Source organism: Astatotilapia calliptera, chromosome 10, assembly GCF_964374335.1.
Source record: "Astatotilapia calliptera chromosome 10, fAstCal68.1, whole genome shotgun sequence".
Classification (NCBI taxonomy): domain Eukaryota; kingdom Metazoa; phylum Chordata; class Actinopteri; order Cichliformes; family Cichlidae; genus Astatotilapia; species Astatotilapia calliptera.
The window spans coordinates 32976757-33002117 of NC_137431.1; the positions used below are offsets into that span (position 1 = coordinate 32976757).

The 25361-nt window shown below is 44.5% G+C and overlaps 2 protein-coding genes across 2 annotated transcripts; one reads left to right on the forward strand and one right to left on the reverse strand.

The window, feature by feature from the left end:
* Positions 1–205: 205 nt before the first annotated feature.
* Positions 206–16322, forward strand: LOC113030973 (complement C1q tumor necrosis factor-related protein 3-like). The gene is made up of 4 exons (XM_026182786.2): positions 206–610; positions 13798–13860; positions 15125–15256; positions 15358–16322. The coding sequence occupies exons 1-4, from the start codon at positions 433–435 to the stop codon at positions 15633–15635; spliced, it is 651 nt and encodes a 216-aa protein (XP_026038571.2). The 5' UTR covers positions 206–432; the 3' UTR covers positions 15636–16322.
* A 1358-nt stretch (positions 16323–17680) lies between these two features.
* Positions 17681–19015, reverse strand: LOC113017285 (uncharacterized; the record flags this gene model as incomplete). Its single annotated transcript, XM_080306943.1, has 1 exon — positions 17681–19015. A coding segment is annotated over one exon (1281 nt), but the record flags the coding sequence as incomplete, so codon positions are not given.
* Between the last annotated feature and the right edge of the window lie 6346 nt (positions 19016–25361).

The window sequence follows — 25361 nt, forward strand, 5'->3', positions numbered from 1 at the left end:
TCTGCTTCCTGTGTGAAAAGGCCTTGAGTCAGTGAGTTCTTCTACGGCATCAACCTTTCAGCCTTCCAGTAAATATTTTTAAGCCTGGTTTTTGCACCAGGAAACTCAGAATGCTGTTAAACATCAGAGTGGGTCATGGACGCTAACGCTGGTGTTAGCTGATAAGTCCCAGCTCCGCATGTATATATGCATGAACTCTGTGCACACAGTTAACTGCAGAGAGTTCAAAGGAGAACATCTCTACATTTCTGCTGTTTACATGTTCAGTCCTGCAGTCAAAGTCTGATTCTGGTCCTGTGGCTCTGCAGTGTGTGAGGTGGAGGATGAGGGGACATGTGGGGCAGAAACCTCCCCATTCACGCCTCTTTTCCCCTCGTTATAAAACTCTCAGATTAACAGATGACAGTTATACAGCAGGTTTCTGCTGACTGAATGAAGATCATCATGTTTCTCCCACTTTTGCTTCTGGTCTGCTCTGTGTCAGCACATCAGACTGAGACTGCAGTCCAACAGTCCAGGACACAGGACATCCACGCTGCGCTGAGAGAACTGACCGCCTCAGTGGCTGATCAGAAAGTGAGGATGGCATTCCTGGAAAAACAGACTCAAGGTACAGTATCATGTCAGGTAGTGAATAAGATCCACTGTTGTGGTACAGACATATCAATATCACTTCATCGATATTCAGAATGACAGACATGAGGAATGACAAACATCCATTTAAACTCTTTTGTAAAGTGTACTTGGTTTTCTTGAAATGTGCTTTATAAAGTTATTATTATTATAATTAATATTTGAGGATAATAGACTATGTGCACGTTAGCATATGCTATGTCCGGTGGGGAAACTCCTGTAGAGCGCTCGTTTCCGGTGTGCAGTGTTGGGGAGTAACGGAATACATGTACCGCCGTTACGTATTTAAAATACAAAATATGAGTAACTGTATTCCGTTACAGTTACCGTTTAAAAAGGTGGTATTCAGAATACAGTTACTTTGTTGAAATAAATGGATTACACTGCGGTACTTTCCTGTTTCATTTTGTCGCGGGTCAGGACTGTTTGGGTTTGTTTGACAGCTACGTTCTGTTGTTCCAGCCGGCAGCGCTACGGTTGCCATGGTTACAGGGCGACGCTCTCTCTCTCTGCGTGTTTCCTGGGTGAGAGAGCGCCTTTTGTTGTTGTTGTTGTGCTAAGCTAACAGGCAGAATGCTACAAGCATAGCTCTAAAGAATGCAGCATCATGGGCAGTGTAGTCCGTGCTGCAGGGAGAATGGACTGCCATACACGTTATGTGTCTGTGAGCGCGAGGAGGGAGAAAAAGGGGAGTGGAAAGGTACGAGTTGTCATCGAGGAAAAACGGGAGCTGGAAGCATGTAAATATAATAATAACCACTTCAGCCAAGAAGAGAGCCTGACGAGCCCAGTTGTAAGTAAGCTATTAAGACTCGACTGTACACCGTGTTCGTGTTTTCCTCCAAAACAATAAGTTCTGTTGGAGCAGCCTTTCTCTTTCTGTCTCTCGGAAGAAAAATTGACCCACACAACAAAGTAAAGCTATTTTTCGGCTACGAGCCGACAGGGACCCCGCCGTATTAGTCAGAGGTCCCTTTACTACAGTTCGGAGTCGCGGACCTTCAGTAATAGTAATAAATCACACAGCAATAGTACATTCATGTTGTTGTAAAAAGCACGATAATATATTAAGTAATCCAAAGTATTCAGAATATGTTACTGTCATTGAGTAACGTAACGGAATACGTTACAGAATACATTTTGGGGCATGTAATCTGTAATCTGTAATGGAATACATTTTAAAAGTAACCTTCCCAACACTGCCGGTGTGATATTGTTTACGGTCCAGTTTTCCAAAACAAGTCAACCAAATGAATGAATCAAGCGGTGATTTACATTTCTCAAGTTGTCTTGGGCATTTACCGAATCAACACAGGAGTACCTCAGGGATGTGTCCTCTCGCCACTGCTCTACTCCCTCTACACTTCAGACTGTGTGGCCACCCATGGCTCCAACACCATTGTGAAGTTTGCTGACGACACAGTGGTGTTGGGTGCCATCTCCAACAACGATGAGGCGGCCTACATGGATGAAGTGAAGAATCTGGCATCGTGGTGCCAGGACAACCACCTCCAGCTGAACGTCAGCAAGACCAAGGAGCTGGTGGTGGACTTCAGAAGGAGTCAGCACAGAGACTACAAGCCCATTATCATCAATGGAGCTCCAGTGGAGAGGGTGCAGTCCTTCAAGTATCTCGGTGTCCACATCTCCTCAGACCTGACATGGGCTGCCCACATTCAGGTCCAGACCAAAAAGGCTAGGCAGCGCCTGTATCACCTACGACAACTGAGGAAGGGTCTCTCCAAAGATCCTCAGGATTTTCTATACAGGCGCTGTGGAGAGCATCCTCACACAGAACATGACATCAAGAACGCATATATACATATATATATACACACACACATATATATATATATATATATATATATATATATATATATATATATATATATATATATATATATATATATATATATATATATATATATATATATATATATATAAAAACACCCAGCACGCCCCTGCGGGCGGTTTATCCTTCAAGCTCGGGTCCTCTACCAGAGGCCTGGGAGCTTGAGGGTCCTGCGCAGTATCTTAGCTGTTCCCAGGACTGCGCTCTTCTGGACAGAGATCTCCGATGTTTTTCCCGGGATCTGCTGGAGCCACTCGCCTAGCTTGGGAGTCACCGCACCACACGAGTCAAATCTTTTGAACTCCTGGCTCCAGCAAGAGCCTGCATCCTTGGAACTTCCAAGAAACAAAACCTGTGTGTTAACCTGAATTTCACATTTCATACTCAGTTTCCCCCCCTTATGATCCAATCTGTGTTATAAGACAGAAAACTTAAATCAGAACAGTTATCAGTCATGTGCTTCATGGAAAATTTCCCGTATTTTAATTTCACATTGATCCTCTGAGTGTCATGGTACTTTTAATTTGAATTTATCAGAGCTGACCAAAATGAGTTTGCTTTCCTTACTTTGCTCCTGTTTCTCTCCAGTGGCAGCTAGTATCACAGACCCTTACCAATTGTTTTCCTTTTAATTCATTTAATAATTTACTATTTTAAATGGAAAAACCTCGGTCACTGGTACCAGTCTTTGTTATTCCATAACTTACATTTTAATGTAACAAGTCTACCAATCCCCTATATAATTCCTAAATTTTGCTTTGGTTCTACCTGTTTTTCTTCTATAAAATTTAATTGACTTCTACAGTGGCCTGCTTTTGTTAATAGTAACCTGAGTTATATCAAACATTTTCTCCCCTTTAGCATTTGGCATTTCCCCAACAATATAATGTGATACAATAATCTAAACCCAGTCAATAACACAGAATTTTTTTTTTTTTTTTTTTTTTTTAAAGCAAACATCAGCAACCCGAAATTAGCAGGATTTCAGCTCCACACTCTTATGTGAACCTTCAGTCTCCCCTCCGTTCTCTCTCCTCCTCCTGCTCCGGCTCAAAGCAAAGCAAAGCAAAGCAAAGCAAAGCAAAGCAAAGCAAAGCAAAGCAAAGCATCCCCTTTCTCTTGCCGGCATGGTACCGGCCTGGAACCCAGAGCCACACCACTGTGCCAGCCTCTCTCTTCACATGTTGCCTCCTGTGAGATTCCTGACACCCCTCCCCCACCCATCACCTTCACTCAATACCAGGTTGAGATGCAAATGAGGAGACTTCACTCAGGCAAGTCTGCTGGACCAGACGGAGTGAGTCCCCTTGTCCTCAAGACCTGTGCCGTGCCCCCCAGCTGTGTGGAGTCTTTCATAAACTGTTTATGCTGAGTCTGAGTCTGCAGAGGGTCCCGGTGATGTGGAAGACATCATGCCTCGTCCCTGTACCAAAGACGCCTCGTCCCAGTGGCCCCCAGGATTACAGGCCCGTGGCACTGACCTCTCACATCATGAAGACCCTGGAAAGGCTCATCCTGGACCAGCTGCGACCCATAGTAAGACCACATCTGGATCCCCTTCAGTTCGCTTATCAGCCTCGTCTCGGAACAGAGGACGCCATCATCTACCTGCTCAATCGTGTCTACACCCATCTGGACCAGCCGGCGAGCACTGTGAGGGTCGTGTTTTTTGACTTTTTCAGTGCTTTCAACACCATCAGGCCGACCCTCCTGGGTGATAAGTTAGCAGCGATGCAGGTGGATGCTTCTCTGGTGTCCTGGATTGTTGATTACCTGACAGGAAGACCACAATATGTACGTCTCCCACAGTGTGTGTCTGACAAGGTGATCAGCAACACAGGGGCACCACAGGGGACTGTCCTCTCCCCCTTCCTCTTCACCCTCTACACCACAGACTTCAGCCACTGCACAGAGACCTGCCATCTTCAGAAGTTTTCTGATGACTCTGCGGTGGTTGGATGCATCAGCAGGGATGATGAGATGAGATGAGGGCTAAAAACACCACAGCACTTTACAGGAAGGGCCAGAGTCGTCTCTATTTTTTGAGGCGACTGAGGTCCTTCAACATCTGCCAGAAAATGCTCAGGATTTTCTATGAGTCAGTTGTGGCCAGTGCGATCCTCTATGCTGTTGCATGCTGGGGGAGCAGGCTGAGGGTCGCAGATGCCAACAGACTTAATAAACTGATCCGTAAGGCCAGCAATGTTGTGGGGATGGAGCTGGACTCCCTCAAGGTGGTGTCGGAGAGGCGGATGCTGTCCAAGATAAAGACAATGTTGGATAACACCTCCCATCCACTCCATGACATGCTGGTCAGTCACAGGAGCTCGTTCAGTGAGAGACTGAGATTACCCATGATGCACCACTGAACGACACAGGAAATCTTTCCTGCCTGTGGCTCCCTGTACAACGCATCCACTTAACACACTGTTTGCTGCTACAGCTACACATGTTTCTTGTTCAGCTATTTATTTATGAGTGACTTATGTATGTATGTATGTATATATATGTACAGTGGGGCAAAAAAGTATTTAGTCAGCCACCGATTGTGCAAGTTCCCCCACCTAAAATGATGACAGAGGTCAGTAATTTGCACCAGAGGTACACTTCAACTGTGAGAGACAGAATGTGAAAAAAAAAATCCATGAATCCACATGGTAGGATTTGTAAAGAATTTATTCGTAAATCAGGGTGGAAAATAAGTATTTGGTCAATAACAAAAATACAACTCAATACTTTGTAACATAACCTTTGTTGGCAATAACAGAGGTCAAACATTTACTATAGGTCTTTACCAGGTTTGCACACACAGTAGCTGGTATTTTGGCCCATTCCTCCATGCAGATCTTCTCGAGAGCAGTGATGTTTTGGGGCTGTCGCCGAGCAACACGGACTTTCAACTCCCGCCACAGATTTTCTATGGGGTTGAGGTCTGGAGACTGGCTAGGCCACTCCAGGACTTTCAAATGCTTCTTACGGAGCCACTCCTTTGTTGCCCGGGCGGTGTGTTTTGGATCCTTGTCATGTTGGAAGACCCAGCCTCGTTTCATCTTCAAAGTTCTCACTGATGGAAGGAGGTTTTGGCTCAAAATCTCACGATACATGGCCCCATTCATTCTGTCCTTGACACAGATCAGTCGTCCTGTCCCCTTGGCAGAAAAACAGCCCCATAGCATGATGTTTCCACCCCCATGCTTCACAGTAGGTATGGTGTTCTTGGGATGCAACTCAGTATTCTTCTTCCTCCAAACACGACGAGTTGAGTTTATACCAAAAAGTTCTACTTTGGTTTCATCTGACCACATGACATTCTCCCAATCCTCTGCTGTATCATCCATGTGCTCTCTGGCAAACTTCAGACGGGCCTGGACATGCACTGGCTTCAGCAGCGGAACACGTCTGGCACTGCGGGATTTGATTCCCTGCCGTTGTAGTGTGTTACTGATGGTGACCTTTGTTACTTTGGTCCCAGCTCTCTGCAGGTCATTCACCAGGTCCCCCCGTGTGGTTCTGGGATCTTTGCTCACCGTTCTCATGATCATTTTGACCCCACGGGATGAGATCTTGCGTGGAGCCCCAGATCGAGGGAGATTATCAGTGGTCTTGTATGTCTTCCATTTGCTGATGATTGCTCCCACAGTTGATTTTTTCACACCAAGCTGCTTGCCTATTGTAGATTCACTCTTCCCAGTCTGGTGCAGGTCTACAATACTTTTCCTGGTGTCCTTCGAAAGCTCTTTGGTCTTGGCCATGGCGGAGTTTGGAGTCTGACTGTTTGAGGCTGTGGACAGGTGTCTTTTATACAGATGATGAGTTCAAACAGGTGCCATTCATACAGGTAACGAGTGGGGGACAGAAAAGCTTCTTACAGAAGACGTTACAGGTCTGTGAGAGCCAGAGATTTTCCTTGTTTGAGGTGACCAAATACTTATTTTCCACCCTGATTTACGAATAAATTCTTTACAAATCCTACCATGTGAATTCATGGATTTTTTTTTCACATTCTGTCTCTCACAGTTGAAGTGTACCTCTGGTGCAAATTACTGACCTCTGTCATCATTTTAAGTGGAGGAACTTGCACAATCGGTGGCTGACTAAATACTTTTTTGCCCCACTGTATGTATTGTACTATTCTTAGTTAGTGTATTGTCTGTCTTGTCTTAATGTTGGTTTATAATGGAGCACTGTAACAAAAAATAATTTCCCCCAGGGATCAATAAAGTATTCTGATTCTGATTCTAAATATGTTATGACAATCTATCATCACTAAATTCTAAACTTCGGATAAGAAGCCTCAGACACACAGCCAGACAGTAAGCTTCTTCGTCACCACTCATTTCAGCTACTTTGCAAACTGAGTCATATCTCAGGAAGTTACCCTGACAAGAGAAATGCATATTTAAACATTACCACATTATTGAATTATTTTTATTTCTTTCTACAGTAATCACTTGTTTTGATCAATCTGTCCAAGAGCACTTCTAATTCACTATTCTAAAAACTACTTTGAGCTTTAATCACTTTTTCCTTTTCACAAAAATCACTCTATTGTCGTGGAACTTCCCTGAGTTATTCCTCAACTTCTGGGTTTAAGTGTGTTAAATTCACCCTATTTTAACACTAATAAAAGATAGCAAGCTGACTTTCATTGCATGTGTGTGTGTTATTAGCCAGGTTTAATCTATGTCTGTGCAGTGGAGCTGTGGATTCAAACTATCTCACTTCTGATTCTCTCCAAAAATAATTTCACATGTAACAATTTGTGTATGTGTGTTTTCTATTCATTCATGTAGTTATTATCTCTCTCTCTCTCTCTTTTTTTACCTTTCTGTTATGATGCTCTGGACATTTCTAAACCTCCACCAGTTCAGCCTCCATTTTCAATCCAATTATATCCTGTACGCTCTCACTCGACCTCGTCCGGCTTGACCTCTCACTGGTCCATGTCCCTCCTCTCACAGTTTCCTGTTTGGCCTTCAAATCTCCAGCAAACGCAGGCCCCACTCAGCTGTTTCTTCTTCTCTGTTTCTTCTCTGTTGAGCTTTTCAATCTTTTCTTTTAGGTTAACTCCCAGCATGGAAAATATCACATCCAGTGCCTTCAAACAATCATGTCACTGGTTAAGTTCCCAGCTTGTAATTCAAAGCTCATGTTCCATCAGTGGTATTCATACATGCTGCTGCTTGACCTTTCAGTGTTATAGGTCATTTGCACAGTCTTTTGCCTGCTGTTAACTCTTCAAGTTCAGATAATAACCACAGCAAGTACTTAAAGCCAACTACAACTAGCTTTCCTTTAATATATGACAGGAAGTCATATATTAAAGGAAATATGGGCTGAAACCAAGGCTGCCTGTAGTAGCCCAAAACCCGCATCTTAGCGATAGCAACTGGACTAGCTTCTTACTTAGCAAATAACACAGATAAAGCTAAACAAGCATCACTCTTATCTTACAATAACCACGTGGTAAGCACACACACAGGAATGCAAGTAAGTACAATACCGAGGTGCATCATGGGTAACGTAGTCTTTTTTTTTTTTTTTGCCTGTCCCGTTTGGCTCTTTTGCATCAGAATTATTGTCTAAAGGCAAAGAAAGATGCCCAACGGATTTACTTTACCAAATTGACCATCCCAGCCTTGCCGTAATGGTCCATTTGATTCACCTTTTATTGTTTATTTTATTTTCACTTACTGAATACGGGACAGACTTGACTGGGGGAAAGAAGGGGAGAAAGAGAAAGGGAAAGAGAAACAGCTGAGAAGAGGGACGGGGGAGAAGGGCAAAAGACAAAAACCAACAGAATGAGCAGAAAAAAAAATGCATCTATCAATCACCTGGATCACCTGCTGAGAAAGAAAAAAAGAAAACAAGCAGAAGAGAACGAGAGTAATAGAATAAACAACATCACAATGATATATGGGAATATGACAGTAAATACTAAATATTAAACATTATTGTGCAGCACATAAGATCAACAGAACACAGTGTGCTTTGAGGTAGGAGCCAAAAAGGGTGTAGTTTGTGATCACCCGTGTGTACACCTGTGTGCATGGACGCGCTGGTTTTTTTAAAAGGTTCCTTCATGTAATGATCTGCTAGAGGGTGTGGGGGGGGCCACAGCACCGTCCTCCAGGGCATGAAGCAGGTATGGAGGAGATCAAAACTCCAGACATCCAGAGGCCCCCAGAACACGAGAGACCAAGGAAGACCAACAGAGGGGCAGCTGCGCCACTGTCCCAGAAAGAGCTGAGGAGAGTCCCAGATGAGGGCTCACTCAGCAGCCGTGGAGCAGAAGCCAGGGGGAGTTGCAGTGACGCGCCCGTGAGCTCCGCCGGCAGCCAGCTGCGCCTGAGTGACCGAGCCCCAGGCCGAGAAGCCGGGGGCACCCCACCTCCGAAGTGGCCCGAGCGAGCCCCAGGCTCCAGGCCCCGATAAGTGGCCGCCAAGGAGTGAGCCGGTGTGTACCTGGAAGACCACCCCCGGACACAAAGAACCACCAACGCACCGATGTCTGAGGGAGTCCGCCACTGGCAGGGGAAGTGGTGGTGGGTGGAGATAGGCCTCCAAACCTTGGAGGGCCTGAGATGTCCCCAGAGAGGTGGCGTCTGATACCCAACCTGACATATAGACACAGACATACAGGCACACACAGATACAAACATCCATTCCCCCCCTCATGCTCTCATATGCACTCACTCCACACTCAACCAACGTGGAGACAGACATAAAGAGACGATGTACACACGATCACACTCCCCAAGCGTACTCTACAAACCGGTAGGGGGTAACGTAGTCTAAACAGGTACAGTAAACAAGCGGACTTTTAACAATCTCTGTTTGCTGAAGGGTGCTGTTTAAGTAAAGCAGCATCTTTAATAAAGAATTACACCAGGATTCATAAACATCCTGGGAGCAACTAATGAAGCAACTGATGAAGCCCTGTATTTTTAAACCCTCCATGTGAAACTGAGCATGTTTTCTGTAACAGGAAGCTCAGAAACTCAGTAATCTGAAAATCCACAAACTTTATAACCATGGTTATGGGGAACCACCTGGGGTCAGTTCATGTTTTCTGGAATAAAATACTCTTAGGTAAGTCCAGAGTGTCTTGCTGGTGTTCCAGATGATCAGGATTTAATTGGTGGTGTGGTCAGTGTCATGATCCATGGGAGGAAGGATGAACACAGTCACCTTCAACCAGTGTTGGGACTAACGCGTTATTAAGTAACGCGTTACAGTAACTACGTTATTATTGTGGTAACGAGCACGGTAACTAGTTATTATGCCAAAATCAGGAACGCGTTACTCGTTACTGGGATTTAGATAGGGTCGTTACTCGTTACTTCGTGTGGTGGCTATCGCGGAGCTTCCACAGATTCAATAACATTAGCAAGTGGTGGAAGACAGCAGGTGGACGAAGGAAAAGGGAGGCAAGAGGAGAGACCGCTGGTACGAGAGTGTCAGGTGAACTGAACTTCAGGTAAGAAGTTATGACCTGCAGTCTCTCTGGGTCAGATATGAACCAAGTTTAGGTGGAGTTTATTTTCGTTGTGCTGACTTTTTCCGTACTGCGTGCTAGCTAGCATGACAGAGTTTCTATAGAGCTGGGTGAGTGCTATGAAGTTAATGATGTTGAACTTTATTTTGTTCATAAGTTATTAGAGTTGCCAACCGTCCCGTCTGGTATTCAGAGAAAATATTACGCGTTTCTTATTGAGGTGAAAAGGAACAGTTTGTCCCGTAATTCAGCTACAATGAAAAAGGCACAAAGCTGGAGTTATTCTGTGTCTTTGCTGCACAGCTGCCTCTTCTTCTTTCATTCTCCCCCTTCCCTCTCCTGTTTCTACTTCAATCATGAAAACTGATCAATGATCAGCTGATCGTCTCTCTTGTTTGTTGATCTTCCACTTTGCGCCAGAAACAGGAAACCAGCGGATGTCGCGCTAAACAACAGCAGCACGTTTAAGCTTGATCAGCTGTTGTTAGAATTCAAGAGTCCAAAAAGGCCCAAGTTCAGGAGGCTGACCATACGCATGGCAGCGGGGCAGGTCCGGATGCCGGCCACGCAGTAGGCAGTGGCGCGGAAACAGTTCTGGGGGCCGACCGTGCCGACGCCAACAGCGGCGTGGAAACAGTTCTGGGGGCCGACCGTGCAGACGCCAACAGCGGCGTGGAAACAGTTCTGGGGGCCGACCGTGCGGACGCCAACAGCGGCGTGGAAACAAGTCCGGAGGCCGGCCACGCGGAAGGCAGTGGCGGCGTTCAGGAGGGCGTCCACGGTGGCGGAGATGCCCAACAAGCGGCCTGGCAGATGACCGATGATGTGGAGGTGGTAGTAGGGGACCTGAAGGCTGCGTGGCCCCTGCAGCCCCAGGCGAAGCGGAGGCTGGACCAGACGAAGCTGGACCAGGCGATGCTGAAGCAGAAGCTGGACCAGGCGATGCTGAAGCAGAAGCTGGACCAGACGAGGATGATGAGGATGAAGACACGGAGGCTGGACCAGGCGAGGATGATGAGGATGAAGACACGGAGGCTGGACCAGGCGAGGCTGAAGCAGAAGCAGAGGCTGGACCAGGCGAAGCGGATGAAGCAGAGGCTGGACCAGGCAAAGCGGATGAAGCAGAGGCTGGACCAGGCGAGGCCGAAGACTCTGAGGCCGCAGCAGGCGAGGGTGATGAAGCCGCAGCAGGCGATGAAGCTGCAGCAGGCGAGGGTGATGAAGCTGCAGCAGGCGAGGGTGATGAAGCTGCAGCAGGCGAGGGTGATGAAGCTGCAGCAGGTGATGAGACTGCAGCTGGTGATGAGACTGCAGCTGATGGCTGGACGGGCTCCTCGGGCCCCCCAGCTGAAGAGGCAGAAGGCTGGATGGGCTCCTCGGGCCCCCCAGCAAAAACAGTCTCAGAACCAGTGGGCACTGGAGCCCCTGGCACACACAGAACAGAACCAGCAGGCACACGGGCCTCTGGCAGGGACAGAACAGAACCAGCAGGCACACGGGCCTCTGGCAGGAACGCAACAGAACCAGCAGGCACACGGGCCTCTGGCAGGCACATAGCGGCCTGCAGCTGCGCAGAGCATTGACCCTGCTCAGGCAGCGACAGCCGGGTGCAGTCCTCAGCTGGCTTCTTAAACTCCAGGGGTCCAGAGTCTGATGGGGGCTGAAACCCAGCCTCTGGGGAGGCCCCAGAGTGCATCTCAGTCTCAGAACTGGCCAGCCTTTGAGGAATGTTGACATTGTTCTTGGGTTTGTCTCTCTGCTTAGAGTACGAAGTTGTTGAACTGTCCGTTATGGGTTGGACTGACATGGCTTGCTGTACAGGAGGAGTAGGTGAAGGTGATGGCTGAACAGGTGGTGGAGCAACTGACACAGGATGCAGGGCTGGTGACTGCTGAACAGGAGGCTGAACTGAGGATAAAGCTAATGATTCTTCTGCCAACCGGGCTACTGACTGGGCCATGGATTGTAACAGGGTTTGTAATAAGTCTGGCTGTGACTGTAATTGAGCTATGGATTGTGAGGCTGAATGTGGCGGAGGTGGCAACTGGGCTTCTGGCCGGGCGGCTAACTGAGCTTCTGGCCGGGCGGCTAACTGAGCTTCTGGCCGGGCGGCTAACTGAGCTTCTGGCCATGAACAGTTTTTGTCCTGTGCCGTACAGAACATCACCCCTGAGTAAACGGTCCCACAGTTCAGACCAATAATACTGTCCTGTCCACTCACCACAGCTGGCCGCTCGGAAATCCCCAGGTCCGACTGTGGCGAGGAGCGTCGGCAGCGTGAGCGCCGTTTCCCCCTCGAAGGCTGGGTTGACGGGCCGGGCAGAACATCCTCTGTCGGACCGGGCAGTGAAGCATGAGTTGCAGGGTGGGCGGTAGCAGCCGGGGGGTGAAGACGGAGTCCATTCAGAATGAAATTCTGTGCGAGCGGGTGAAGTGAGCTGAGCAGCCAGGGGAGACCAGAAACCAAGCGCTGTAGCCGATTAGCCACGGCTTGGCGAAATTCTCTCCCCTCGTGCTCCAGCGACGCATTAATTAATTTGTCCACGGAGTAAACAATGTCCTCCCGGAGCTCCTTGGGCGGGTTGAATGCTGCTGGGTCCATAATGGCCGGTTCGTACTGTCACGGCTGCCGAGGCGAGCCGTGTGGATTTAGAAGGAGGACCCAAGAAGCAGGCAGTGGATAAGATGCTGGTGAGTTTATTTATACAGGAGTGAGAAGGCAAACAGGCAAGAGGGAAGACAAAACTAAAGACCTGAACTGGGAAAGCTAAATGACAAACCTGAGATGATACAAAAAGGGATGAGAGGCAGAGAGACGAGCAGGACACCGAGTAACACAGACGAACCGGCAACAGGCAGGAGAACACACAGGGCTTAAATACACACACCAGTAATCAGGGGATGAGAGACAGGAGGGCAACACAGCTGGGAGGAATCTGAGCTGACGGGACAGGGGAAACGTAAACTGAGCACACTCACATATGACACAGACCTTCACAATAAAACAGGAAACTCAGACACATGGAACCAGACAAGACATTGAACTAAACAGACAGATTCACAAACAGATAGGGTGACACCACAGACAGACAAACAACAAACGATTGATAGATTGATGCATATATACCATCAGAACAGTGAACATCACTGTCACAACAGTGTTTGTTTGCATTCAAAGGCTTTATGATTTTTCCTATAATGGTGGGCCAGTCTCTAGTCAAAATGCCCGGGACGATTTTCTGTCCCAGTCCAGCCCTGTATGCAGCTCATCTGCAGTCTGGTGTTACCTACATCTTCCTATTCAGAAGGCAGAATTTCTGAGTTCTGAGTACAATCGAAAGCACCACGACTGCAGTTTTTGTGTTGGATGTAAAAGGTGCACATGACTCTGTGACGTAGGCTAGAATCATGGCAGCAGTCAATGACGGTCCAGGCGTGGGATTTCTCTCGTGGAAATGTGCACATTATCTTTTCCTTTCTATTGGTAGGTGGCACAGTGCACTGTGGCAAGTAAGCAAGCTAGAAGACTGGCAAAGTTATGGAAGCAACACATTAACAAGAGAATTCTGAGTAAAACCAAAGTTACTTCCCCTAGTAACTAGTTACTTTGAAAGTAACGAGTAACTTGAAGTAACTGAGTTACTTTTGAGAGAAGTAACTAGTAATGTAACTAAGTTACTATTTTAAAGTAACTTACCCAACACTGCCTTCAACAGAGTCAAATAATCATCACAAAGCAGCACTAGAGATAAAAACATGTGAATCACTGTGTGCTGTCAGTGAGATTTTCTTTGTTTTGTGTTTTTCTCAGAACAAGAAGCAAAGCTGGAGAGACAGAAGACTGAGATCGACCAGCTGAAGCTGAAGTCAGAAGGTATTGTGTGCAAATCTGATCATCTCTATAGAAATGTTAAAATGTGTATATTTTTGGCACATGTTTAAATTTATTCAGTCCAGGGAATCAATAACCTCAACCACAGTTACCTGTTCAGGTACAAATGACTGTTCAGTTACGGGTCTTTAATCCACAGGACTTCAAACAGTCTCATTAACTTTGTGTGTCTGAGATCATGTCACTTTTCTTAAATTTCTTCAGTGGAGCACTCTTTCACACTGTCTGCATTCACCCTTTCTAAAACAGACTCCCAAACAGCTCTCTGACAGCCAGACTGAATGTTCAGATTTTGGAGATCACTATTAAACGTATTCATCGGTCAACTAGGACCTCCAGCTAAGAGTGGATGATCTTTACTTATACACATATTCAAATCTAAAAACCATCTTTTAATGTAAACTTAACATTTAGTGTAGTGACTTTAATTTACAAGATAAAAAACACCTTGAGGAAACTTTTTTTTAATGATTTGGCGCTACACAAATAACACTGAGTTAAAGTGAATGGAGGTAATGAACTGACTGCACCAGTGTTCAGAAAACACAGCTAAAACTAACCAAACCTATTAGTGCTGTCTCACCATTACACTCACAGGCTGTTTTAGAAAATCTGGGCCTAATTTCTGTGTATTTGAAGACAGAAGCCAACAACCTCTACTCAACTGCTGGGTAATTATGTGTGTATGAACTATGCTACATAATCAGGAATCAAACACACGCCCCTGTAGCCATGTGTATGTATGTGTGAGCATGTGTTTGTTTGTATGTATGTGTGAGCATGTGTTTGTTTGTATGTATGTGCACGTGAGTGAGTATGTGTGAATGTGGGTGTTTCTGTGTGACTTCCTGCTGATCACAAAAGGGTCATCTTCCCTCACCCAGTATATGGCTTAATTCCTGTAATGGTCTCACCACACACAGGTGAGGTCATAAATGGCAGGAAGTAAACATCCTCACTAAATAAGGACAGAAACAGAACCTTCACATAGGATGTGCCTGTAGTTAAACACTATAGCTAATTACCCATTCAACAGGCTGGGGAGAGGGATAAAAACAGAAGAATGTCTTTGATCATACAGCTTGGCAACATTTAACAATTTTATTCTAACATAAAGAGTTTGATTTCTTCTGTGACAATGAAACGCTTTCAGCTGTCAAAAATGTATTTGATTGTAGATTAAAGTTTTTGTCATGGTCACTTTTTAACAGAAAGTTAAAAATAATGACATTTCTCTTTGTCTCAGTCAAACAGGTGGCTTTCTCAGCCTCTCTGCTGGAACAAGGTGCTGGAGATACTGGAACCTTTAACATTCAGATTACTCTGGTCTTCAAACATGTTGTCACAAACATTGGAAATGCCTACAACAAAAACACAGGTAATAACACTGAATGTCACTTCTCAGCTATGTTGATGTCAGGCTGATGTTCCAGATGTTCTATCAGGTGATTTAACATGACAAAAACAAATGTCCCACAGGTATTTTCACTGCACCAGTGAGAGGAGCCTACCACTTTGACTGGAAAGTATATGGATATGGAAACACTGAGACAGGTGGTGTGTTATTCAGGAATGGAGAACACATATTTATAGCATATGAAAGTCCAACATCTGGTTCTGTGAGCGCCTCTAATGGAGCCTCACTGCTTCTAGAGGTTGGAGATCAGGTGTTTGTGCGTCTCTGGGCTGGTTCAAGGATAAGTGATAATGAAAATCATCACACCACCTTCAGTGGTCATCTGATCTTCACCATGTGAGAGGTGTGACAGCTCCAACGCTTCCTGTTTAGACTGTCTGCTGTGGGCGGAGCTTAGCCATTTTTAGAAGTAAAACAGGAAGTAAATCACCTGCTGGAATCAGTTTCTTGCTCTCTCTCTCTTTCTGGTTGGGTTCTAGTTTTGTGTTTATTTGTTTCTACTGACTCAGATAATTTACTTCTTCTTGTTATCTTTGATTCAAATCAATCCAGTTAAATGCTCAGTGATTCTCTTCTCTTTGTCCTTTCTTTGAGTCAGCTCTTCATAAAGTGCTGCTCCTCCATTAGGTCCTGACTATTTTCTATAAGTTGGTAAACTGCATCGTTTTTTATTGGCTCCACTGTCCTGTGTTGGTCAGTCTGTTATTTTGGTGACTGCTGGCCCACATGTTTGCTTTTAACTGGAGTCTTTCCTGTTAAGTTGAGCAAAATCCAACAGTTCCTCTTTTTCTCTTCTTTGATAATCATGCAGGTGTTTTTCTTCAACTCTTAACAGATGTTAAACTTAATCTGACTATCATGATAAAAATGTAAACAGCTGATTTAATTTGATATAAAAATGTGTGTCTGAAATGTTTCCTTATTTTTCATCCGAATCCAAATGCAGACACAGATAACTGACTGTAAACTTACTCGGGTTCATTTCTTTCTATCCTTTAGTTTCACAATAAAAGCATAATTGAACTCACGCTGTGGATTTCTTTATGTGTGTTTCATACGTGGAGCAGAGATCAAACCTACACATGCTGGGAGTTACTATCACAGGTAAAGTGACACCTGAGGGGTGACCTATGAAGTGAGATTAGTGGTTTAGCGAGCTACGTTGAGTTTTGGGGGGGAATGAATGGCTTTTGGGCTCATCAAAAATATCTGAAAGAGTGATGTTTTAAGTGGGAAAACACCTGAATGTGGTGAGGGCACCAGAAACACTGAGTTGCAGGGCAGCTGGTAAGTACTTGTGTATTTCTGGAGAGTCTGCAAAGCTGTCTTGGTCGATTTCAAAAACATTTCACTCATCAGAAGGCTGTAAATTCGTCTCATTGGGCGGATCAAAACCATCCTGTGACTCAGTGGCCGAAGCGAGAGTCTGCCTCTGCCTCTCTATTGATGGGTTTGGGAGGAGTTCGAGCTCACAGACAGACAGATGAAATTTTGGTAAAAGTTTGACCTCTGCATTGGAGGACAATCATTCTCTCTTTATTAAGTTTATTAAATTAACCTTTAATCAACTATTAAAATCATGTCAAACAGTTTGAGTTCCTTCCTCCTGACTGATCCTTGTTTATAACCTCCCTTTGTTGGCAGCATGTTGATGCTCCTCTCACTCAGAAAAAGGAGAATAAAAGTACGATCGCCCCACAGACAGCCTCAGCATGACTAAAGATTGCAATATAAAACATGAAATTCACACGCTTTCGGTGCTTTCACCACACCAACATGAAGTTTTATGTTTGGTCTCTTAAAAATAAGGAAAAAGAAAAGTTTGCAGAACCCAGAGAGTTCAAACTGAAGCTGCTGTCTCGCTTCAGACTCCATTTAATCATGTCAGGGTCTTTTTTCTCCACTTTAGAGCTCTGAAGAGGAGGAAAAGACAGAGGAGAAACTGTTAGCTTCACCTGTCCTAGCTTGGAAAAATGAGGGCATGTTTACAGCGAGCAGGAACTGAAAGATGAAGCTCAAGCACCAAAGCTGCAGTTCCTCTAATGTCCACTAGAGGCTCCAGCAGTGAGTCCCATGTCTGACTTTATATGAGAAAAAAAACGCGTTTCCCACCTGGCTGCTGATCATTTTCTCCGGAATAAAAAGTGTGGAGGGGTTGATTTGTTTTTTACAACTCACCTGTTTAAATGGTCTTAAAGTGTGAAACTAATTAATAATTAGCATTTGTGCTAATTTTAAATTAGCTGATATTTTTTCTATCTTTTTCTCAGCTAATCTCAAAAAAATGATTCAGTACTTCTAAAACTCTGCTCGAGCACTATAAAGACACATCTCCTGGATGCACTGGTATGCATCTTCAGTGATGTATCCTAGGGTCATCAGGTGTTTCGGGTCTCACAACATCATACACCCTCGCCCAGGCGACCCAGTCGGGGGTGATCAGGCCCCGACTTGCGTACCAGTAGCTACCCACGGATCAGCCCTCTTGATCCACAGCCACCTTGTGGCTTTCTCTGCCGCTTCACTCACAGCCTGGATGGCCCTCTTCTTGGCTGCCCCAGCCACGCCCAGCCGGCCTAGGACTTTGCAGAGTGATCGTCCTGCAAAGCCCCTACAACCCACTTCTATGGGTTCATAGAAAGTCTTCCAGCCCCTTCCCCTGCACTCCTGCACTAGTTCCTGGTACTTTCCTCGTTTCCTTTCATTGGCCTCCTCAATCCGCTCTTCCCAGGACACTGTGAGTTCCAGCATGATCAGCTGTTTTGAGGCCTCAGAAATAATTATCATGTCTGACCGGAGTGATGTTTTTGCAATGTTCTGAGGGAACTGTAGCTGTTTACCCAGGTCAGCCTGTAGCTGCCAATCAGAAGCTGTGTTGAGGAGGCCAGTTGTCAAATGTGGGCGCACCTGGGGTTTCTCTCCAGCCTTAATAAAAGAGATTGCCTTCCTTGGAGCATGATGATGCTTGCTGGTGCTGATTGCTGAGGCAATCTTTTCAGCAACTACTCTGAGCACCTGGTCGTGCCGCCAACGATACCGACCATCGGCCAGGGCCCTTGGGCAGCTGCTAAGGAGGTGTTCTAGGGTCCCTCTTCCAGAGCACAGGGGACAGGCAGGTGTCTCGCTCTTTCCCCACAGATGGAGGTTTGCTGGGCTTGGCAGAGTGTCGTATACTGCCTGCACTAGGAATTGGATCCGGTGGAAGTCTGCCTGCATGATGTTTGCCCAGGTGACCTTGCACTGCAAGGTGCTCTCCCACCTTGTCCATGCTCCCTGCCACTTAAGGCCTACAGCTCTACTTACTCGCTCCTCCTCCACACCTGCTCGGACCTCTTCCTGGAGTAGCTGGTGTCTCTCCTTTCCCTGTGCCCTGCTGACCTGGGCCTTTGGGATGTACCTCAAGCCTGCTCCCCCTGTTGCTAAGACCCCCATCAGTGTTTTCTGCCTTAGGCGTGACTCCGCCACCTCAACTGCCTTCTCAGCCTTCCACTTTCTTCCTGTCCTTACCTCAATACCTGCTGATGCCACCTTGCAGTCTTTAGAATCTCTGTACTGTAGGGCTTCTCGTCTGCGAGCCACCTTGAACTCTTCTGTGAGACCACTGAAGAGTAACTGCACGCTGTTGCTTGCCCCATACAAGGCAGCGCTGGTGAGACTGCGGGGAAGTCCCAGCCACTTACGAAGAAAGCCACTGATCTTTCTTTCACGGGATTCCACAGTAGTTATTATTATAGTTAGTTAGGGAACCTCTTCAGTGGCTCAAAGAAGTAACCAGTTTTTGAGTGTCCTCATAACTATCAAAGCCAGGTGCAGATGGGGTACACTTTGATCACGCTCACAGAACGAGAGGTTCTTTATCAGATCATCAGGATCAAACTTCAGCACCTGAACAAGAAAATGAACAGAGAGAAAAAGGTGAACGACAGTTTAACACAGGAACCTGCAAAGAGGTCAGAAAATGTGTTTTGTTACAATTTAGAGTATAAAAGTGAGTTAAAATGTTTATTTACAATAAAATGTGTTTAATGATTCCTTTTACATCCAGTTCAAATGTGTGGAATTTGTACTGATCCTGAGCACCTGAGGACTCTTCACCAGTTAAACCAGCCGTTATCTGAGGGCCACTAACAGCTGCAGCTTTAAGATGATTAAATATGAAATAACGTTCCTGCAGGAGGAGCAGTGAAGGTACCTCTCCGCTCTTCACATGGAGGGTGAGGGCGACATGAACAGGGACACGAACGTGACAGGAACAACGACTGCCAGGTCGTTCTCCTCGTCTTCAATCAACTCATACCTGAGAAGAGAGCAAAAATTTAGAATTGAGTTCAGTGATTTTCAAACTGTTTCAAAACACCTCACTGACACAGCTCAGGGAGAGAAACGTGAAACTGAAGCTGCAGGTAAAGCTCACAGGTGGAAAATATTTTTCCCACCGGTGTGTCTCACACATGGCCTCTGGTCTCCAGATGAAGCGTCCATCTCTGTAAGCACAGACGTTGTTCGGATCATCGGGCAGTCTGGGATAATGTTTGAAGTTCTCGTCATCATCCCGGCTGTGGATCAGCACAGCATACATCACTTCCTGTTTGTACAGGGAAGTCTTGAAGACCTGCATGACGCGCAGAAAAAGAGAAGTTTTGTTAGAAGAAATCTATAAATCAGTAACCCGAGGAGCTGACATAAACAAACACACCTAGTTATTGTATTCGGAGTCCTCTCTGCTTCTTGACCGTCTTTTTCTGTTTTAGTTTCTTATTTGAACAAAATTTACTGGTTTTCTATTCAGTTGTTTTTTGTATTTTCTAATCAGTCAGTGAGTTCCAGCACCTCCTCCACTGTGAAGGTGAAGCGGTACGATCCATACCTGGACTTCTCACTGAAGGCTGGAGACGAGGCAAACTTCCTCAGGAAGCTCTGCTGCCTCTGGGCCTGCTCCTCGGTCCGGTTTGGGAAGATCTCCTCCAGGAGCCTCCTCTCAGCTGACTGGATCTCCTCTGGTGCCACAGCCAGACTCCACCACACCAGGGACAGTCTGTCTGGATCCTCTGAGCCACTTAAAGGATCCATGAAGCCTCCATCCTTGCTTATTTGATACAAAGCTTCTCGGCCTGTATCGTGTTTCAGACGACACACATGAAATTCTGGTTTGGGGTATTCAGGAATATTTGTAAAGGTACCTGTTCCCCAACCCAGAAGCTCGAGCTTCCTCTTTCAAACCATCAAGCTTTAAATTTATATATTTTTTATAATGTTCTTCTTTTCCTCTTCTGTTTATATGAATCTCCATGATGAGACCAAGGAGAGTGTAGATTGGCAAATGAAAGCTTCACTCTGGAGTGTCAGAGGAGCGGAGTGACAGCCTGGATATTTATACAGCTCTCACCCACTGACTGATTACCATAAACTACAAGTTCACCTTCAAACACACCCACACTTACAACCAATAAGCCACTTAACGTCCTGTAATTGTAATTCGTGTGGTGTAGAAGTTGGTGTGTGCTGTAGGTCAGCGGTCCCCAACCTTTTTTGTGCAACAGACTGGTTTATGTCTGATAATATTTTCACGGACCAGCCTTAAAGTAAAAATAAAACCAGTACAGGTATCAAAAAGATTTATTCATGACACGTGAAAAGACCCAGGGAAACTGAGTTAACGATAAAAATGGTTAAAAAATAACATTAAAAACTGATAAAAACCCTGAAAACCATAAATTTCACAGCTGAGCCTCAACTCTCGCGGCCCGGTATCAAACCACTCATAGACCAGTACTGGTCCGTGGTCCAGGGGTTGAGGACCGCTGCTGTTTTCTACATATGTTCATCCAAAGCCACAACAGGCGAGGAAATCCTTTCACATCTTTTGGGCACAACGAGCTGCTGAAGAACAAACTCAAGCACAAGTCGAACAATGAAAACAGGAGATGCCACCAAAACCTTCAGTACAAAAAGTTCCACTTGTCTTGTGTCTGAACATGCTACAGTCATATATATTACAGACTGTTGAGGTTGTGTTGTGTTCTTTAAAATAAAATGATCACAGATTTTCTGAATATCCCCCAAAATACATTCTGTTTATTTGAACGTAGTGTTATCAGTGTGAGAAACCTTTCATCTTCAAAGTGACATTTTTAACAAATCCATTTTTTAGGATTTTCTTACCAGGCTGATCGAGCATGCGTGAAGACAAATGTTCTGAGTATGTTTGCTTTAACGGTTCAAAATAATGGAAACATAATGAAGCTAAACTATTCTAAGTTATCTTTTCCTCTTTCTCTCTGTGAGACACATCTACACATATCAGGTCCAGTTTCTGAGGGATTCATTGCTACTCATCACATCCTGTCAAGGAGACAAAGTAAAGCTGTCAGTTTGAAGAAAGCCTCCATTGCCGATAACAAAGGAAATCCCATTTTATTGGCACTGGGAGCAGTGCCAGTGTCTGTATGAGGTATCTGCTTCTAGCAAGTGCTGCAGAAGAGGATCGAACATAAAGAGAGAAACGTTTCTATCAGCTCAACAAACATCAGCAAACACACAAACTGTTTGTGTGCAGTTTGTCTCACAGTGTGTTGCAGCTAAAGGTCCAGCTGCTGTGTTTCACAGGGAGAGAAAAGAAAGAGCTAACTTAAAACTTAAACTGGAGAAAGATAAGAAAGAGGGGACAGGAGAGGAAGAAGAGAGCTTAGATTTAATGACTGCTCGGTGACGCTTGGCAAACTTAAAGTTTAAAGCTTAGATCTGTATATGATGTGTTTGGATAAATTAGGTATTTTCATTTAGTGAAATCTGCAAAACAAACTAAGCAAACTAACTTTGTGTGATTCAGTCCCATGAAAACGCTGATAGTTAAGCTCAGGATAAACAGGTCAGCTTGTGTTGGGCTGGTGCTCAGTGTCCTAAATAACCGATTCAAGCTGACAGCGTTCATCAGAACTTAGAAGTGAATAACTTTTGTATTCTGGTGTGCTAATATTATTTTTTTACACAGCTGATATCAGCTGATATCAGCTGATACTAGAAATTAATATTAAATACATTCTAACAACAGCTGATCAAGCTTAAACGTGCTGCTGTTGTTTAGCGCAACATCCGCTGGTTTCCTCTTTCTGGCGCAAAGTGGGCGATAAATAAACAAGAGAGCTGATCAGCTGATCATTGATCAGTTTCATGATTGAAGTAGAAACAGGAGAGGGAGGGGGGAGAATGAGTCTTTTTCTCAATCTAGATGAAGTAGGGGACAAATCGCTTTCCTTTTCACCTCAATACCAAACTTTATACTGAAGTTCAACCTCCTCTGCTGCAATTGGTCCAGCCCAGAATCGATCGTGGCCGAATGGCCACTCCACCACCTTTCATTGTTTATACCGTTACAAAGAAACAAAAAACAAAAACAAAAAGAAACAACCATCGGCCCATAAAAACGAAAAATGGCCCGGTGGCCAGTCCAGGTGTGGTTATATCATATTTGATTTGATTTCAGACAAAATGAGTCATTATATCATTAAAAATAAACAACAAAGACAAAACTCACAAAATATACAGACACTTATTCCAAAGTTTATAAAAACTTGACACATACTTAGTGCCACCTTGTTTGTAAACACTCTTGGCAAGAATGTAGAACTGTGTCAATATTCTGGGTTATTAGTATCTGTATTCACCATCTAAGGTACAGCACAAGCTGGTATCCAGTCCTCTGCTGCGATGTTAGTTTCCATCCCTGTCCCACATAGAAGAAAGGTCTGGCCTGGATCTGGTGTCAAGCCAGAACTGCTGGCTGCCTTCTGCCATGGTGAGTGGTATGTCATCCAGATATGGGCCAGGCCTGGCGTAGATGGCACTGTTTATGTGATGACATGCCCGATTATGGTTTGGTTTATGTAGCCCAGGCTCATAGAAATCCGGCATCAAGCTGGCACTTCTCACTGACTGGTGTCATGGCTGAGTGTCTGCAGGTCTGGCAATGATGCACTATTTATGTTCCCATTTTCTTATTTTAGTTAGAAGACCTAAATGCAAAGTTGCTATGCTACAGTATAGAGTATGAAGCACAGAGCGCTGCAGAGGAGAGCTTTGCTGGTTTCTTTGACATAGTTATTAATGTCTGTGATATTGTTTGTGTGCATGTTTATGAAAGACACCAGATTTAATCTGTCAGGTTTCATTTAAACTCACTTAAAATTGTGACTGACACAACTCTCAACACAACAAAGCAGAATGTCTGCAATACAAAGATCATGACTCATTTATATTAATCGCTTTTAATGGCGAATTACGTTGTTTCATAAACTCTGAAATATGATAGTCTTGGCATTCTGTTGGTTTTATTTCCTCCACATTATGTTTTCAGTTTATTTCCCCTCCCTTATCTCTTCCCTCATTATCTTCTTAGTTACATGTTTTCATTTCCTCAGGTTTTACTTCGTTGTTTGTTGGTTACTTCCTGTTTTACTTTGTTTATTAATGAGTCTTGTCTTTACTTCCTGTCGGTCCCGCCCTCCTCGGTGTCACCTTCTGTCCCCTTTTCTGGATTCCTGTTTCATTTGTTCAAGACTTCAAACAAACTTGTGCTTAATTAAGGGGTCTCAATGTTCTTTATACTGTAAGGTAAAGATCCTACAACAATACAGAGAAACCCTTAACAAACATATAACTGGGACTGGTTGATATGACCCAAAATTCATATCTCGATATTCTTTAGCTGGATGGCGATATACGATATATATCTCGATATTTTTCTAAAGCCATAAAGTAAGAACAAACAGAGAGTTTAGTCACAGCTGTGTCCCAGATGTCACACAGGCACTTTTATTCACATACAGCGCAGATGCACATGAAAAATTACTCAAAAATAAATTATCAGCATTTATTAAATAATAATGATCCCTAAATAAAAGAAAACAATGTTGTTTTTGTGCATAACAAAGAGCTCACAACTGTGCAGTCAAACTGTAAACTAACAGACGCTGAGCATAATAACAAAGGTTTCACAGCTGCTCTGTTCCCAACTTCTACTGTGTGACTGACAGCACAGTCGTATTCTAAAGCAGAAGCTGCCGGACTCGGCTGAAGCGAGTTTTATGACATGGACATATTCCCGTCTCTTCACTTTTCTGAAACAAGCAGACAAGAACATTACAGTAATATGTAAAAACTATCGGCGGCTGTTAATAGCACGAGTAATCTGCTGAAGCGCCTGACACAGAGCACAGACGAACACTTCTGAGTGATCCTTGTTCATCATCCATGGATAACACCGCGGCAACTCCTGCTGAGCAGCAAAACCTGATTTTACTTCAGCAGCACAGAAAGCGTCTGAAGGTGAGCTTAAAAATAACTGCAGGCGACACTGTGGAAGAGATGCTACCGCTGCTGTGGAGTCTCCGTCTTTAAAAAAAAGATTTATTATTTAAAGAGTTTAATTTCTATTGTTTGCCCACTCAAGGTTTTATTGGGATTTTAAGTATTTAGTTAAATTACTTATTTAGTAATTAAGTTACTTTTCAGACACAGTAATTAGATAAGTATTTTAAATACAATATTGATTAAGTAATTAGTAATTAATTACTTTTTTAAAGTAACTTACCCAACACTGGTGAGGAGCAGCTATCTGCAGTAACTGTTTGGGGGTGAGGGGAGGAAGTTAGCTCGTGCTCTGGCTTTTATTCTTGAAGTGTTTTCAAACTCGACTTTTATCACATTAATGAGCTTGACAAACAAATGTTTGCTCTCTTTATGAATTCACAGCTAAAATGTTCAAGCCAACAGAAAAATAAAGATTTCAGTTTTTCTGATTTTTTTATTGAGTGATTCGTGTCAGTTTGACATGCAGCTGATTTCCTGTAACCACAGAGGTGCTGAGGTCAGTGTGTTGCAGTTCTTCGTATTGTTGAATTGTACTTTGGTTCTTTCAACAAGCTCGACAAACAAACGTTTGCTCTGTTTGTGGAGCTGACACGATCAAACCAGCATTCAAAAATAGTTCCATCTTTTTATGACTGTTTTAAAATAAATATCTGCTTCCTGTGTGAAAAGGCCTTGAGTCAGTGAGTTCTTCTAAAAG

Coding starts and splice junctions, on each gene's coding strand:
- LOC113030973 (XM_026182786.2), top strand. CDS start 433: ATGAAGATCATCATGTTTCTCCCACTTTTGCTTCTGGTCTGCTCTGTG. Junction 13,861..15,124: donor GCTGAAGCTGAAGTCAGAAG/GTATTGTGTGCA, acceptor TCTTTGTCTCAG/TCAAACAGGTGGCTTTCTCA. Junction 15,257..15,357: donor TGCCTACAACAAAAACACAG/GTAATAACACTG, acceptor AATGTCCCACAG/GTATTTTCACTGCACCAGTG.